Source organism: Puntigrus tetrazona, chromosome 5, assembly GCF_018831695.1.
Source record: "Puntigrus tetrazona isolate hp1 chromosome 5, ASM1883169v1, whole genome shotgun sequence".
Lineage (NCBI taxonomy): Eukaryota > Metazoa > Chordata > Actinopteri > Cypriniformes > Cyprinidae > Puntigrus > Puntigrus tetrazona.
The window spans coordinates 18,884,994-18,898,634 of record NC_056703.1 but is presented as its reverse complement, the minus strand read 5'-3'; the positions used below and the strand labels follow the sequence as shown (position 1 = coordinate 18,898,634).

Below are 13,641 nucleotides of genomic sequence, written 5' to 3'. Positions count from 1 at the left end.
TATATATATATATATATATATATATATATATATATATATATATATAACATTGAAATAAATCTAAGTTGAATCAAAAGATTTGATCGCCCCTTGGTTATGCTAGTTGGTCACATACTTTTGAGGTATGTTACAGTTAATAATTCTTATAAAAGAACATTCAGTTATAAACCTTGTAAGTTTATGTTGTTATATTTATCAAATTTGTCAAGCTAATTATTAGTGATGGCAGTTGAGTGTGTTTTAGGGTTTTTGTTACTGTATAAAAATAACAATTTTTAACAATAGATTAAAAATCTATTTTACATAGCAAGGGCTCTCAGGAGCAATGCTAAAAGATTGAAATGAAAAATAAAACCAAAACATGGTAGATTCAATGTTTCATGACAGCAAAAAACTGAAGGAGTATTTCACCCAGGAAACCCGCTGAACATTACTCTCCTTCAGGATATCCATGAGATTGTTTCTTCATCAGAGCAGTTTTGGAGAAATTAATGTTAAATCACTTTATCGCCAATACATCCATTGCAGTGAAAGGGTGCAGACTAAACTTCACTGTCCACCTACCTTTCAAGTTTAACTTCATAATCAATATTGAAAATATTTCAATTGCATACATTTTGTACAGATCCTTGATTGTAGTATTATTTTTCATTTGTGTCTTTAAAGATGTTTTATGTATTTATCAATGTAGCTGATAAATGTTTAAAGTTGTTTATTGATTCAATTTGTCAGTAAAAAAAAAATGTTTCCTTGAAATTGCATAGGCCTACCTCTGTCTGTTTTAGAATTGTGATAAATATACCTTTTATGTTATTGCGCTGTTCCTTTTATGGTCACAAGATGGCGTGCAATATTCGTTTTAGATTATTTCCTTGTTTCAAATACAGCTGATTCTTATTAAACCTGAACACTAATAAATGTGTGGGAAGAGTTCTTCATTTTTTAAAGATTTTTTTTGTATTAAAAAACGAATAATTAAAAAGCAATTAAAAAATCGCACGCATTTATATGATTTAAGCATAATAAAACATAATAATTAAGCACAATAAAACTACAGACTAATAACCCCTAGCCCTATTAAGCCTGATTTACTTGATGGACTGGACTGAATAAATGACTTTTACACCATATACTAAACATCTAAAATACATAAACCTTTAAAAAATCTACATGGAAAATCCTTGATGTTATATTGCATCAACAGAGTAGTTTTCCCCAGAATTCAGACCTCGGTCACAATTTTAGGTACATTTATTGTATATTTATTTAAAAAATGACCCAACCTAACACTTGTGCTGAGATCACAGATGCCATATATTCAGCAAAACCAAGATTGGACTATAGGAACATGGGAACGGTCCTTATTTTTTCAACCCCACCCCCCTTTACTGCCTACAATCACCTCGGTCCTCTCCACTTCCTCTTCCTTCTCTCTCACAAGCAACCGAGGAGCGCAGGAAGCTGCGGTGGCCCTCACGCTGCAGGTTATCTGCCTGTTCTTCTCCCCCACCGACTATCACCCTCCGTGGAGTCAGTGACCTGTAACCACCTGGGCAGAAGAAGAGTGAGGATACATAAGACTTCATATCAATAATTGAAAGAAACTCTGCCCCCTCGCTTTAATTTATTGATAAGCCCACCTCGCAATATTCCTTAATTACTCCGCCACCTGTACGCCCACCCTATAGAATGCAGAGGAAGCCATTACGGGAGGCCAGAAAATGATCCGCCGCGTCAACAATTGTATCTTTGTGTGGCTAAGACGGAGAGTTAGGTGTTGGGTTACATTAGTGCCCTCATGTTGATCATGATAGAGCACATTTCTTTGAAGCTTATTGGCATTGCTCGAACAATAGACCTTCACAAGCTGTCATGCCGCAATAACCGTGAGGTGCTTCTAGTGTGTCCAACGTAGGAATTTCAACAATCTGCGCAGTTTTGATCAAGAGCTACGAACAATTCACCGAGGACATGACGGCTGTGTGTATTTCAAAACTGAGAACGTTTCCTGAAGTTTCTGAGAAAGAGCGGCACAAACAAAAAGTTGACAAGCCAGTCTTCATCTTTTCAGATGTCAGCATAGCATTCTTAACATTTCAGAGTTAGCCGAATTCAGCCAAACAATCTGATAATGACTGATAAGATTCTGTCCTACGCAAACACTTTTGAACAATACTGGTAACGCTTGAATTTCCAGATGATACTCAGATTTGTCACATTTCACACCCAGTGGTAACTCAAAATGCTTTACATAAGTACAATAGTAACAAAAATATCAATTGAATAGTCAATATTACTTTATATTATTTGTGTTTTACATAGCATTTTTGAACAGTACAGGCAAGGCTTGAATTTTAAGAGTCAGAGGCAAAAACAAAGTCAAAAACGTATGTTCATGAGGAGCTGTCAATAATCTGGTATAAAGCAGCAGTCAATGCACCGCACCAGCGTCAATTCTTTTTTTCTTCACACCGAGCGATCATGAGGGTTTTTACCCAGGTCCGAACCTCGTTCAAGGAGAACAAGACGATCCCGTTTACCATTCTCTAGCAGGAGTGAAAGGACATGCGAACTCGTGAAACACTCCTAGGGTTTGACAAAGGAAGGCGTCTGACTCACGTGATACAGACAATAAACAATTCAATACGATTGAAGACAGATCAGTGCTTACGTAAGATTACTTCAGTGAATCTGTTCCTGAGGTTTAAAATATTTTGGATTGCAAAAAAAAGTTTGAGCAATGCTGATACACTTGAACGGCTTTTGGCCTAACGAGGACGCCACATAGTCAAAATTGTCTAATGCGTCTCAATAATAACTCAAGCTCACTTAATTCTAACGTGTTGCTACATAAGGCTGAATATTACAACAAAGACCCTCTCAATTTCTAGACGCTAGTCTGGTAGCATACTTGGATTTTGATGACTCTTTTTTTTTTTTGCCGTGTCCTTGGGGCACACAAGCTTAGCCTGGAGGGCTGGCGAGCGCTGCGAACAGGAAAGAAGAATAAAAAGGCTCTTTGTTGCAGTTTGGTCGGTTCGCCTGGCTGACTCTGGTCACCATGCTGAGTGACGGGGCTTGTCTCGCTAGCTCTTGCGGTCAGCCTGGCTCTGCTCATCTGTCATGGACCCCGGGACCTCCATCACCGAGTCCACAATGGCTATGATTATAGACGTGAGCATGGTTATGATAACAGTGTTCAGAGTCGGTCGAGGAGCACAGACTTAAGACTTCTTGTTCACAGAAATCGTTTGTTTCTAATCCACAGGTTTTTCAGGTTTATTGATTATGTCAGTGCAAGGGATTCGCTACGCAGTAGTCACTACATGTTGTGTGCCTTTCAAAATGGGGAAGGCGCATGTCCTGATATCGCGGAGTTCTACGTGTTCCTGGGTCAACATATTTTGTTGACCCTGGAACAACATTTTAATCCCAAATCCTCCATTTTGACCATATCTCTACACCTAAACCTAACCTTACCCATAAGTAATGCCTAAAATAAGAGGAAATGAGAGACGAATGACACTGATGTGCAAGCAACAAACACTGATTGTAAGCCTAAACTTCACAAAAACAGTAAACTGGTTCTTCAAATCTGATTGGTTAATCACAATGTTGTTTCAGAGTCAACAAAGATGTTGATCCAGGAACACGTCAAACTCAGCAAAATCAGGTTCTGCAAGCCCAATTGTAGCATAATGAATATGTTTACATTGTGGACAATGACAAACTGCAATTGTGTCATTTGTTAGTTTGACTTCACAAAAGCTGGTATGGTACGAGGCCAAACTATTTACATGACATTTTAAAAATACCGATTATTGTTTTCGTCTGACGGAAAATGAACACGTGACACGACTGCTTAGTGTATTTAAGCAGTTTAAAAAGCCTGAGTATGAGATATGAACTGACCCACAATAACTTTTTAATTAGCAACCTACACACTCACAAACACACACACACACACACACACAAAGTCATTTACACTATCTGACACAGCTGCGTTTAAAATTGTACTGGAAGTTAAGTGCTGGGCATCCGGTCAGAGAACTGGCTCCAACTGATTTGTCTGGTTTCTCCCAAGGTTTTTTTTTCTTCTCCATTCTGTCATGGATGAGGTTTTGGTTCTTTGCCGCTGTCGCCTCTGGCTTGCTTTGTTGGGGACACTTAACTGCATTTAATAACAAATGGTTCACTCTCGTCATTATCCATCCCTATCATTGTATTCTTCTACTTTATACTGTTCAGTGCTTTGATACAACCCGGGTTGTTAAAAGCGCTATATAAATAAAAATGAACTAAAGATTGTTTTGTGAAACTTCAGGAGGCTGTAGGAAGCGTACAGCAGTCAGTGTAAATGAGATTTCACACTAGTTTCTTTCTGGCAGAGGGGACACCTACACAAGGTTGTGCTAATAATGTCACATCCTTAAATAGCACTTGCATAAATAACACAGAGGTGTGGCGGCACATCAGTACAATAGACCCCTCATTTTGGACTTTCTTAACCTTGGGTTCTAAAGGCTGTGAGCAACTTTAATAATAAAACTGTAATTAGGCTACGCTTTAGGCCATGGTATTATCCACACAGGCTAATGATATTTAGTCGTTGACGTAGATGCTTCGAGAGTGGAAACGTTGCAACTTGTTAACTTGTAAGCTCATGTCCTGGAAAGAAAATGGATGAGGTTTGCGGCGTATATGTGGTAATGACTCAACAAAAACAAAAGTTGACCACTTGAGTAGCTATTTTTTTTGACCCCATTGCCTTTAAATACATCTGAACATGCAATCTAAATGCACGTGGGTATTTTTTCCATTTGGATGTACAAACCGACCCTAATCAGTCTCGGAGGTTTACATTAAAACTGCTTTAGTGCGGGTACACGCTACACACCTTTAAATCTAAACACAGAACGTCTTACAGCTGCTGACTTTGTCACAGTTACAGGGAAAAACTGATAATCATACATTTAAAGTAAAAAGTTGAAACAGCATTTGTCAAATCTTAAAAAAAAAATAATAATAAGGTTTGATGACCTCTGACTGCATTCATATAATGTATAAACAAATACAATTTGTCACCTCTGACTGCACATGGGACATATTGCGGTCTTGGACAAACAAAGAACATTACACATTCAGACTTAAACATACACCACCCATATTTCGTCAGGTTTTACATTACAGTGCCCTTCTATGCTATACGTTACAGCATGCAAGTGATGTTTTACAGGTTGGAAAGTTCATTATATGCTTCAGTTTTGGTCATACCATGGCAGAACTAAAAGTAAAAGCTATTACTGGAAATAAAATGTTAAAATAGGTTAGTGGCGTTCAAAACGGGTTTGCGTGTTGACAAGATGTGGTCAGGACATCATTTCAACCTAACTGTCTCTGGGGAACAGGGCAATTTTGGCACACTGCTGTCTGTTTCCTGTTTTGACCAAGTTTAGCACTTACGTGATTTTATTCATTCCTCTCTTAGGCCGTGGAAGAGTGCATTTTCTGTTAAAGGACACTTCCTCATATCTGCCTTTCAGGAAACGTGCTATGACTTTAGCCGTTCCCTGCTTCCGTTCTCAACAAGCATGTGGCAGAATTTTGTAATGAAATGATCTGAGCGCATGATCCATGAACTGGCTAATCATATTCTAAATGCTGATTGCAGAGCAGTTATAGATACTAAGTACGTAAAACATACAGAGGGCTCTCTGTACTAAGTGCATCAATGCGGAGTCTGAGACATAAGAAAAAGCGAGAGGGCCAAAAAGGTTTTAATGGCAGAAGTCTACATTCCAGGCTGCATTAGTTTACAGTGTGGACACTACGGCGGAGCTGCGTGTGCTGGTAAAACTGCATTTAGATTAAGGAAACTGAGCCCTGCTGGCTTTCTCAGTGGTCAAGCATGATGTACAATTACGTCTTTAGAGGGAAAACCTTTCAGAAAAGTAGGTTCAAGATCTCTGTTTCCTGCACGGGGGAAACTCAGGACACTGGCACTAACTTTTATTAAAATGAACATTTAATTCAAACCTTTTCGCTCAGTTTCTAAAAGCTGAATCTTTCAAACTCTAAAAATGGCTGTTTTTTTTAAAATGTCTCAAGGGACATATCGGTTATAAAAAGCATCTTTTGGGAATTCACTCGGTGTGTACGCTCGAGTGTCTTGTTGCAGTGAAAGTTTAGGTGCTTTTGTTCAGCCATTGACTTGTTGAGCCAAGAAATGAAGGCTTTCTTATTGGTCTTGAATCTCCACTTTAAAGACTAGTGTGTTTGCCCAGCTTAATCTCAGTTGACAGAATGTTGATTCAGCAAAGCAAACATTTTAACACAATCCTAATGTAAACATTACAATAATATTAATAAAAAAATTATAACTTTAGGGTTAAGTGAGGGTTTTGAAGTTTAATTTAGCAACTTCAGCATCACGCAAACAAGAGACTTATATAAAGTCCAAGAGCACAAATTTAAGTGTAAAAATCTTTGTACAACCGTTCAATAAACAAGCAAACATTAAGCTACTTACATTTTAAACACAATATTGCCAGTTACTCCATTTATTTCAGTGCATCAACCAAAAACTAACCAAGGTGTAATTAACTGTTACTCATCTCCTGTGTTGCATGCAATAGTGGCATTCCTGGATAAAACAGCATTTTTGAACAACTTGCTTCATTCCTGATTGAACCTGGCTTAACAGCCTGCAAAAGTGTGAATTAAACAAAACAAAAAACATAAACACTGGCAGCCTTTCTATGAATCTTTAAATTTGAAGACTGTAAGAAACCATTGTTTACATCACTGACAAACAGCAAATATATTGTGACATTTGGTGCACAGGTGTGACCGTTTCGCTGTTACAATAAAGAGAAAAACTCAAGTAATACAGTTAAATAGCTTTATTTGAAACAGTCAATATTTAATGTACACAAAGAGGTTTTGAATTATATTTAAAACTACAAATTTAAAACATTTCTGCTGACCCTCAGCGGAAGCCCTAAGAAAGACTGATTTGGTAAAAAAATAGAATGAAATAGATGGTCTACATGCATCTCACAAGATTGTTTTAAATACATTTAAATATATAAATATTTCATAGCCTAAGCACCTATGAATACATCTTTGGTCAAGTTATAAAGCAGAAGCTGAAAGGCAAACTCATTAACATACTGACCTAGCATATAGTGGGCGGCAACGTGTTGAAACTTAAATGGCTTGGAAATACAGCTAACCTTTCAGTCAACCGGTGCTTTGAATGAACGTAAGTGCAGCATCAAACGTACATATTTACACCAAAACACAGCACAAAAAGAAAGGCCTTCTTTTCAAGATACTCTTTTCATGCATTGTTGATGCTGCTTCTCCTCGAGTTTCTCTTCAAGACATTTAATAATGACAGGGTCAACTTTGGGATCAAACTTGTTTGCAAACCAGTGGCCGTCCTCCAGAAGCCACCGGAGCTCTGCTGCACCATAGATGCAGACACTGCGCCTGTGTGTGCCGGTGCACTGTGGATACAAATGGCCTTCAAGGTAGTTCCATTTAACCAAACGTGTCCTGCTCTTCAGATCTGTCACATCAGGCTCAGATCTCCTGATCTCTCCAGGAACTCCAGGCACTCTGGCCATCGTTGCCCAAAAGTGCTCATCAGGAGAATATGTGTCAGACGTCCATTGCAGAAAATCCACTGCCAGCTGATTGTTCTTAATATATGACACAAAATCACGTGTCAGGACAAAGTAAGCACTACCAACAAACATCTCAATGTCATGTGGCGGTGGGTCCTTAGCAATGTCTGTCTTAACTGGCATTTTATGGTATTCATATGACACATCTTTCAGTTCATACCGAAACTGAAAGCGCTTTTTTTTCATTTCGCTGGGTCTGCTTGATTCGAGCATGTTTGCGCCGTTCAGTTTCTTGAGCTCAGATACCAGCTCATAATTAGACTTGAGCGGAAAGTCTTGGCCACACAAATTGATGACATACTTCCATTTGACCTCTGAACTGAGAAGGTCCGAAAGGCAGTTGAGATCAGCATTAAGTCTGGAAACATGTGCATACTGAACAGACTCAATTTTAGACGCTATGAAGACGTTTGGAAAACATTTTTCCAAGTTCTTCATGGCTGCAATAAAAGTATTTGAGGACTTTTGGTCATAATGAATGCAGTAAATATTATGAGGTGTGTAGATGGCTCGAAGAATCCTTTCCACCATGGCGCTGTTCTTGTGCACCACTAAAGAGTATGCGATTGGAAAGCTGCACTCCTCGTCTGTTACAATGACATCATTATAACCCCTTTGTTCGATGTAGTTTTTGCAGTCTTCAGTGAAAGAAACAATACTCCCATCGTTGACTTCCACAATGTTTTTGCGTCTTAACTCCAATGACCTGCCGATTTCCACCGGTTCCAGTTCATAAATGGCTGTGCAGTTAATAACATTCAGAGGCTGTACTCTGAGTGATCTATGTGCACCTATATAGGGCTCGATGTAAATACTGTTGTCCATTGAGATCTTGATGTACACCAGCTTCAGCACGACAAACAGTGACACAACAAACACATAGAACTTGCATCTTAACCAGTGTAAGACAGCACATCTTCTTTTCATTCTGTTGGCAAAGTAAAACTGGTGTTATAAATAAGGCTGACATAATCATCCTCTGACAAAACTGTTCAGCCAACTTGTTGCCTACCTTGCACGCTGCCGGTCTTTTGTTTAGTGTTACTGCCATCAAATGTTTCTCAACATTACAAAACGAGTCTGTGTGACAGACGAAGAATAACATGTAAAACCAAAAAGGATTCGAGCTAATATTACTGAAGTTGCCGCACGGTTAGAAGACCGGAAAACTAAAAACAGAGTACTAGAAAAACCCCACCATCCGGCCGAAACACAAGAAAACTTTATTACGTGTATGTTTGAAACTAAAAAATATGTTCGAAAATTCAAATAATGTATAAACGACGTGATATAGAATTAAATAGAGTAATTGGACGACTTAGTTGTGCCTTATGTAGTAAACAAGCGATGGAGGTGCTAATTAATGTCTTTAGCTCTAAATAATCTATCGAGTTCGATACTTACATCTGCTTTAGCTTGGAGTCTTTCCGTCGGTCAGCTCGAGATGAGTAAGTTTCTGGACTGCTGACTTCACTTCGTAGTCTGAGTCAAGAGCAGCGGAGTGAGGCGTTAACTCCAGGAAAGTCTTGTCCGCCCACTCAAATCCAGCCTTTGTATTAAACCCCCCTTATATTCGCGCTTCTGTCGTTTCCTAGCATCACAAGCGTTAAAAGCACGCCGAGTCATTTAGAAACGCGCCGATAACGCCTGCGATCAATGCCTTATTACGCAGTTAAAACAAATGAATGGAACGAGTCGTGTGTTGACTTACGTTTTAATATCAAGACCGTCATCTTTGAAACTTTGTACAAACACGTTTTAAACGTGTGATTTCAAACAAAAAATGGCGATAACACTCTAAACACTTTATGAAGTTCTAACGTTAAAGGATTTAACACCGAAACGGTTTTCACTGATGCTCTACCAGGCGCTTCTCTTAAGTTTCAAAGGTCCACTCCTCACTGTGGGCGAAGAAATCCCAGTATCTGTTCATCACATGGCTCGGAAAAAACTCCTCATCGCTGACCAAGCGAATCGATCTGATCTTCATGACAACGTCTTTTCTTGACGGCTCTGCTGAACAACACGAACAGAATAGTATTCATAGTTTTCAAACAAAAGACACTTTGCACGCTTTCATTGTAAGCAGATTTCAACACGACAATAATGTGACAGATCCCGTTGAATTGTATTTGAAAGATTCTTTAACAATCAGTTTAAGGGCCGTGGGTAATATATTCAATAACTATGGGATCAATCTTACTACTCCTAGTTCCCAAATGACAAATTTTGGATGTAGGCTTTCACCGGTTTTACATGAAATGGGGATTCATGAAACTGAAAATCTGATTTTAAGTATTTATAAAATCCGTCATACTGTTAGGTAACTATGAGTAGTAAGGTTGGTCCTTATTATCTAGTTGTCAGGTTGACAAACCTTTTATAGCATGTTTTGGTGGACTGTTGATGAATGTGAAGGAATGCTGATGTAGTGGTTCCATAGGTGTTTTCTCAGTATTTAAACAACTTGACTTGGTTTGATACATAACCTGTCAAGATAAAAATGTAAAAAAAGAGAGATGGTTTTGACGTTATTGCGAAAGTCATAGACACGTCAGTATTTTTTCTCGATTACTTTACAGTTTTAGCCATACAGCAGACAACAGCTTAACATTCCAGTTTTCTCTTACCTTTTTAAAGTCAAAATCAGAGATGACAGGACCTGAGGACTGACTCTCCAGGACTGATTCACATTGTTCTGGAAGGAGGGAGACTGTGGTATCACTAATAGATCCGTTTTCCAAAAGACCGTCCTTGCAGCTATAACCCTAAATTTTAATAATCAGAGCTTTAAAAGCCTGCCGTTTTTCAAAAGGTTAACTTTGAAATGGTCTAAAAGTAATGTCTTGACAGCATCTGAGAAAAATGATTTACAAATTACCTCAAGTGTCATTTCTAAATCATTATCCCCATGTTGAATGATTCCATCTCTAATAAAGGAGTTCAACTTGCTATTGCCACTAAAATCGATCCTTGTTCCTGCTGACAGAAAACACTGATCTGTTGAAAATAACCGCAATTAAACTCAATAAACATACATTAAACATATTCATGAACATAAACACACACATACAAACACTTATTATGCTGTACTAAAAGAAAAGAAAGTCATACAGGTTTGGAATAAGATGAGGGTAAGTAAACGATGAGAGTATCTTTACTGTTTTTCAAGGACTTCCATGCAGACTTTTTTTTTTACCTGGCTGCATGTGCTTTCCAGCCAGAAGCTGAGATCGCTGCTTGGAAGTGTCAGTTGTCTGGGCAGGTTTACGAAAAGGTCCTTTAAATGTCAAAAGCAGCTCTTTGATGCTTTCATGTGCTGCGAGGTTTATCGCACTTTGTCCCAGGATATTCTTGTCATGAGGGTTTGAGCCAAACTGAAGGAGAAGCCTCACAATCTATGCATAAAACAGCAAGATCTAAACGTGAACTGCTTTTGAAAGTGCATTTAAATTTGAGTGCAGAGTGTTAGTGTGAATGTGCTGGTCAAATGCTGGGAATCAGTTTGAAACTATAGAAATGCACACTTGTTTTCCATTCAAATTGAAATAATAGAGCTTTACCTGCAATAACATAGTTCTGGCTATAACACAAGTAGTCTGGCATCAAAAGAATATAGTGCAGGAGTTGCTTGAGCTATACGTTTATGAAACTTTTGTCCTTTTTGGGGATTGATATCCTCTGATCAATATATTGTCAGCATTTAAAATTGGGAAACCTCATATGAGCCAAAGGACACAGCATCATGCAGCGGGTTACATCCATTTAGCCCTCTGCTGGTGACATCAGCCCCTGCTTCCAAGAGCTGCTCTGCCACATCCACAAAACCTCTGGAACAGGCCTCATGAAGGGCGGTCCATCCTGCCCACCCAACACATCACGAAAACTTTAAATAGATCAAAGGAAATAATGTACACATACTAAATCAAGGATTTTCCCACCTGCATGGTCTGATACATTTACATTGCTTCCAGCTTCTATCAAGACTTTGACCATTTGCAGGTCTCCCTTGATGCACGCCCGGTGAAGCTGAGTCTCGCCCACACCATTTCTCTTTCGAATATTTTTTGGAGTAATTTTAAAAGATTTCTTTGACACTGTTGAGATAGGACAATATAAACATTAGCATGTTCTAAATAGTTATAACATTCATGATTCATCCCAAGGAATCACCTGTGTTCAATCCACCTGTGACATTTCGTCCATGCCTAAGCGGCCTTTTCTTTTGTTTCGATTTCTTTTTCTTGCTTTTCAGTTCACCTGTGTTTAGGAGACCTTTGTTTTCCAGAGCTATTTGTGGACCATGTGCTTTTTCTGCATTATTATCCCGTGAGGGTTGTTTACACAAATTGTCAGGTAAAAACAGCCTTAAAACACTCTCTGAATTCACTGTGTCAGGTGTACCCTCTGTGTTTTGTGCTTCCTTTTCAATACATCTTTCCTCAAGACCTAAGATTTCTTGCCGACATTTCTTGACCACATCCTGAATGTCAGCAGCATTGGACCATTCCACAAGAGTGCAGTCAGAATCTGCTGAATCTTCAACTATATCATTCTCGACAACAGTACAATCAGCCATATGACAATTTTCAAGCTGTTCGACATCTACTCTGGCACAGAAAAAAGTGGGTGAAACAGGACATGGACTGGCAAGATCTTTTAGAATGTCACTCGCTGACTCATTAACTACCTCCCTGCAAGAATAATGCGGTTCTGCTTCAGGTCCACCAATGAGATCTGTCGCATTTAAAATGAATGCCTCACATTCCACATCATCTTCAGTGTAGCTCTTACAAATATTTTTCTGATTAGTGCTCAGTGCTGTCTCTATTATCCCTTTCACTTCCTGCTGGTTTTGAATGGTGTCTGTTTCTTCATCCTGATTTATAGGTTTCTTTAGGGGCAGTGTTTTAGGAGACTGCACAAGGCAGGTTTGTGTTGAGTTATTATGTGGTGTTTTTATACAGGTTTCTGAGCAACCAATGATACTATCCACACGGAGAGACTCATTTGCAGGACTGGTTGATGGCAAAGTTCCCTGCAGTTGTGGGACCATAAGTGGCTCTTCTGATGTTTTATTATCTGGAAGTTGTTTGTTGGCTGCATATAATTCCTCTAATGGTTCATCTTTCTCTGAATCCTCTGGAGTGCAGGTTAATCCTTGATTATGGATTATGGCCATAAGCAAAGGCAGTAAACCAGGGCTGTCTGAGTCAAACAGTTCCTCCCTCTGTAATGGTGATTTAGCCATTGCTCCAAATGGTTGTACATTAAGGTCTCCGTTGTATGTCCCTTGTAAACATGAGTCAATTAGCACATTTAAATTAGGGGACAGTGAAGAATTGCTGCATTCTTGATTGCTGTTGTTGTTGGTATCACAACAGCCCACAGTTTCAGGTGGAACCTTTTGATAAACACCAACTGATTGTTGTTCTTTTCTTGCATCTTGATTCTGTTGAAGTGAGGGGCCATCTACTTTTTCTTACTCTCAAAATCAACAAAGACATTGTTTGTATCAAAACTGAGCAAGTACTCCAAAAAATCGTTTTCATTTTGAATGTCATGTTTTGTTCTTTTGAGCCTTTTCTGAGCCATAGCAGAATTATCATCATCCCCAATATCAGCCCCATAATTGTATTGACAGCCCTCCAATATCCTCTTTCTTGCTGAGTGAACTTTAAATGAATCTTCACTTGTGCTCGGAATTGATTTTCTCTCATCAGTAATCTGAAATAATCGGTGAAATAAAAATGCTGAGCAGGTTTGGATTACAATGCACATGACCGATATTATTTGGTGTAAAAGAAACCACTCACTGAATAGCTATGGTCAAAGAAAGAATGTGAGCTTGTCTTCTCAGCTACTGAACTGCCATCATTCATCAGAGTTTCACCAGCCACCCCTAAGAATAATAAATGGAAACAAATAAAGATAGAATAAAAACTAAAGG

The 13,641-nt window shown here is 38.7% G+C and overlaps 2 protein-coding genes across 5 annotated transcripts; both read right to left on the bottom strand.

Moving 5' to 3' along the window:
- Nucleotides 1-7,328: 7,328 nt before the first annotated feature.
- gcnt4a (glucosaminyl (N-acetyl) transferase 4a) lies at nucleotides 7,329-8,618 on the bottom strand. The gene has a single exon (XM_043238315.1). The coding sequence runs from the start codon at nucleotides 8,616-8,618 to the stop codon at nucleotides 7,329-7,331; it is 1,290 nt and encodes a 429-aa protein (XP_043094250.1).
- An 81-nt stretch (nucleotides 8,619-8,699) lies between these two features.
- LOC122345996 (ankyrin repeat domain-containing protein 31-like) lies at nucleotides 8,700-13,578 on the bottom strand. Of its 4 annotated transcripts, XM_043240607.1 has the most exons (11): nucleotides 13,508-13,578; nucleotides 11,865-13,418; nucleotides 11,633-11,788; nucleotides 11,410-11,552; nucleotides 10,891-11,089; nucleotides 10,573-10,691; nucleotides 10,322-10,459; nucleotides 10,069-10,180; nucleotides 9,403-9,707; nucleotides 9,096-9,282; nucleotides 8,700-8,771 (listed from the first exon to the last, which is right to left on the bottom strand). In XM_043240607.1, exons 2-9 carry the CDS (start codon nucleotides 12,940-12,942, stop codon nucleotides 9,568-9,570), a joined length of 2,085 nt encoding a protein of 694 aa, XP_043096542.1. In that variant the 5' UTR covers nucleotides 12,943-13,418; nucleotides 13,508-13,578; the 3' UTR covers nucleotides 8,700-8,771; nucleotides 9,096-9,282; nucleotides 9,403-9,567. The 4 variants fall into 4 exon arrangements, with proteins under 4 accessions (XP_043096542.1, XP_043096543.1, XP_043096544.1 ...); XM_043240608.1 differs by having other exon boundaries at nucleotides 9,096-9,704; XM_043240609.1 differs by having other exon boundaries at nucleotides 9,096-9,707; nucleotides 10,573-10,673.
- Between the last annotated feature and the right edge of the window lie 63 nt (nucleotides 13,579-13,641).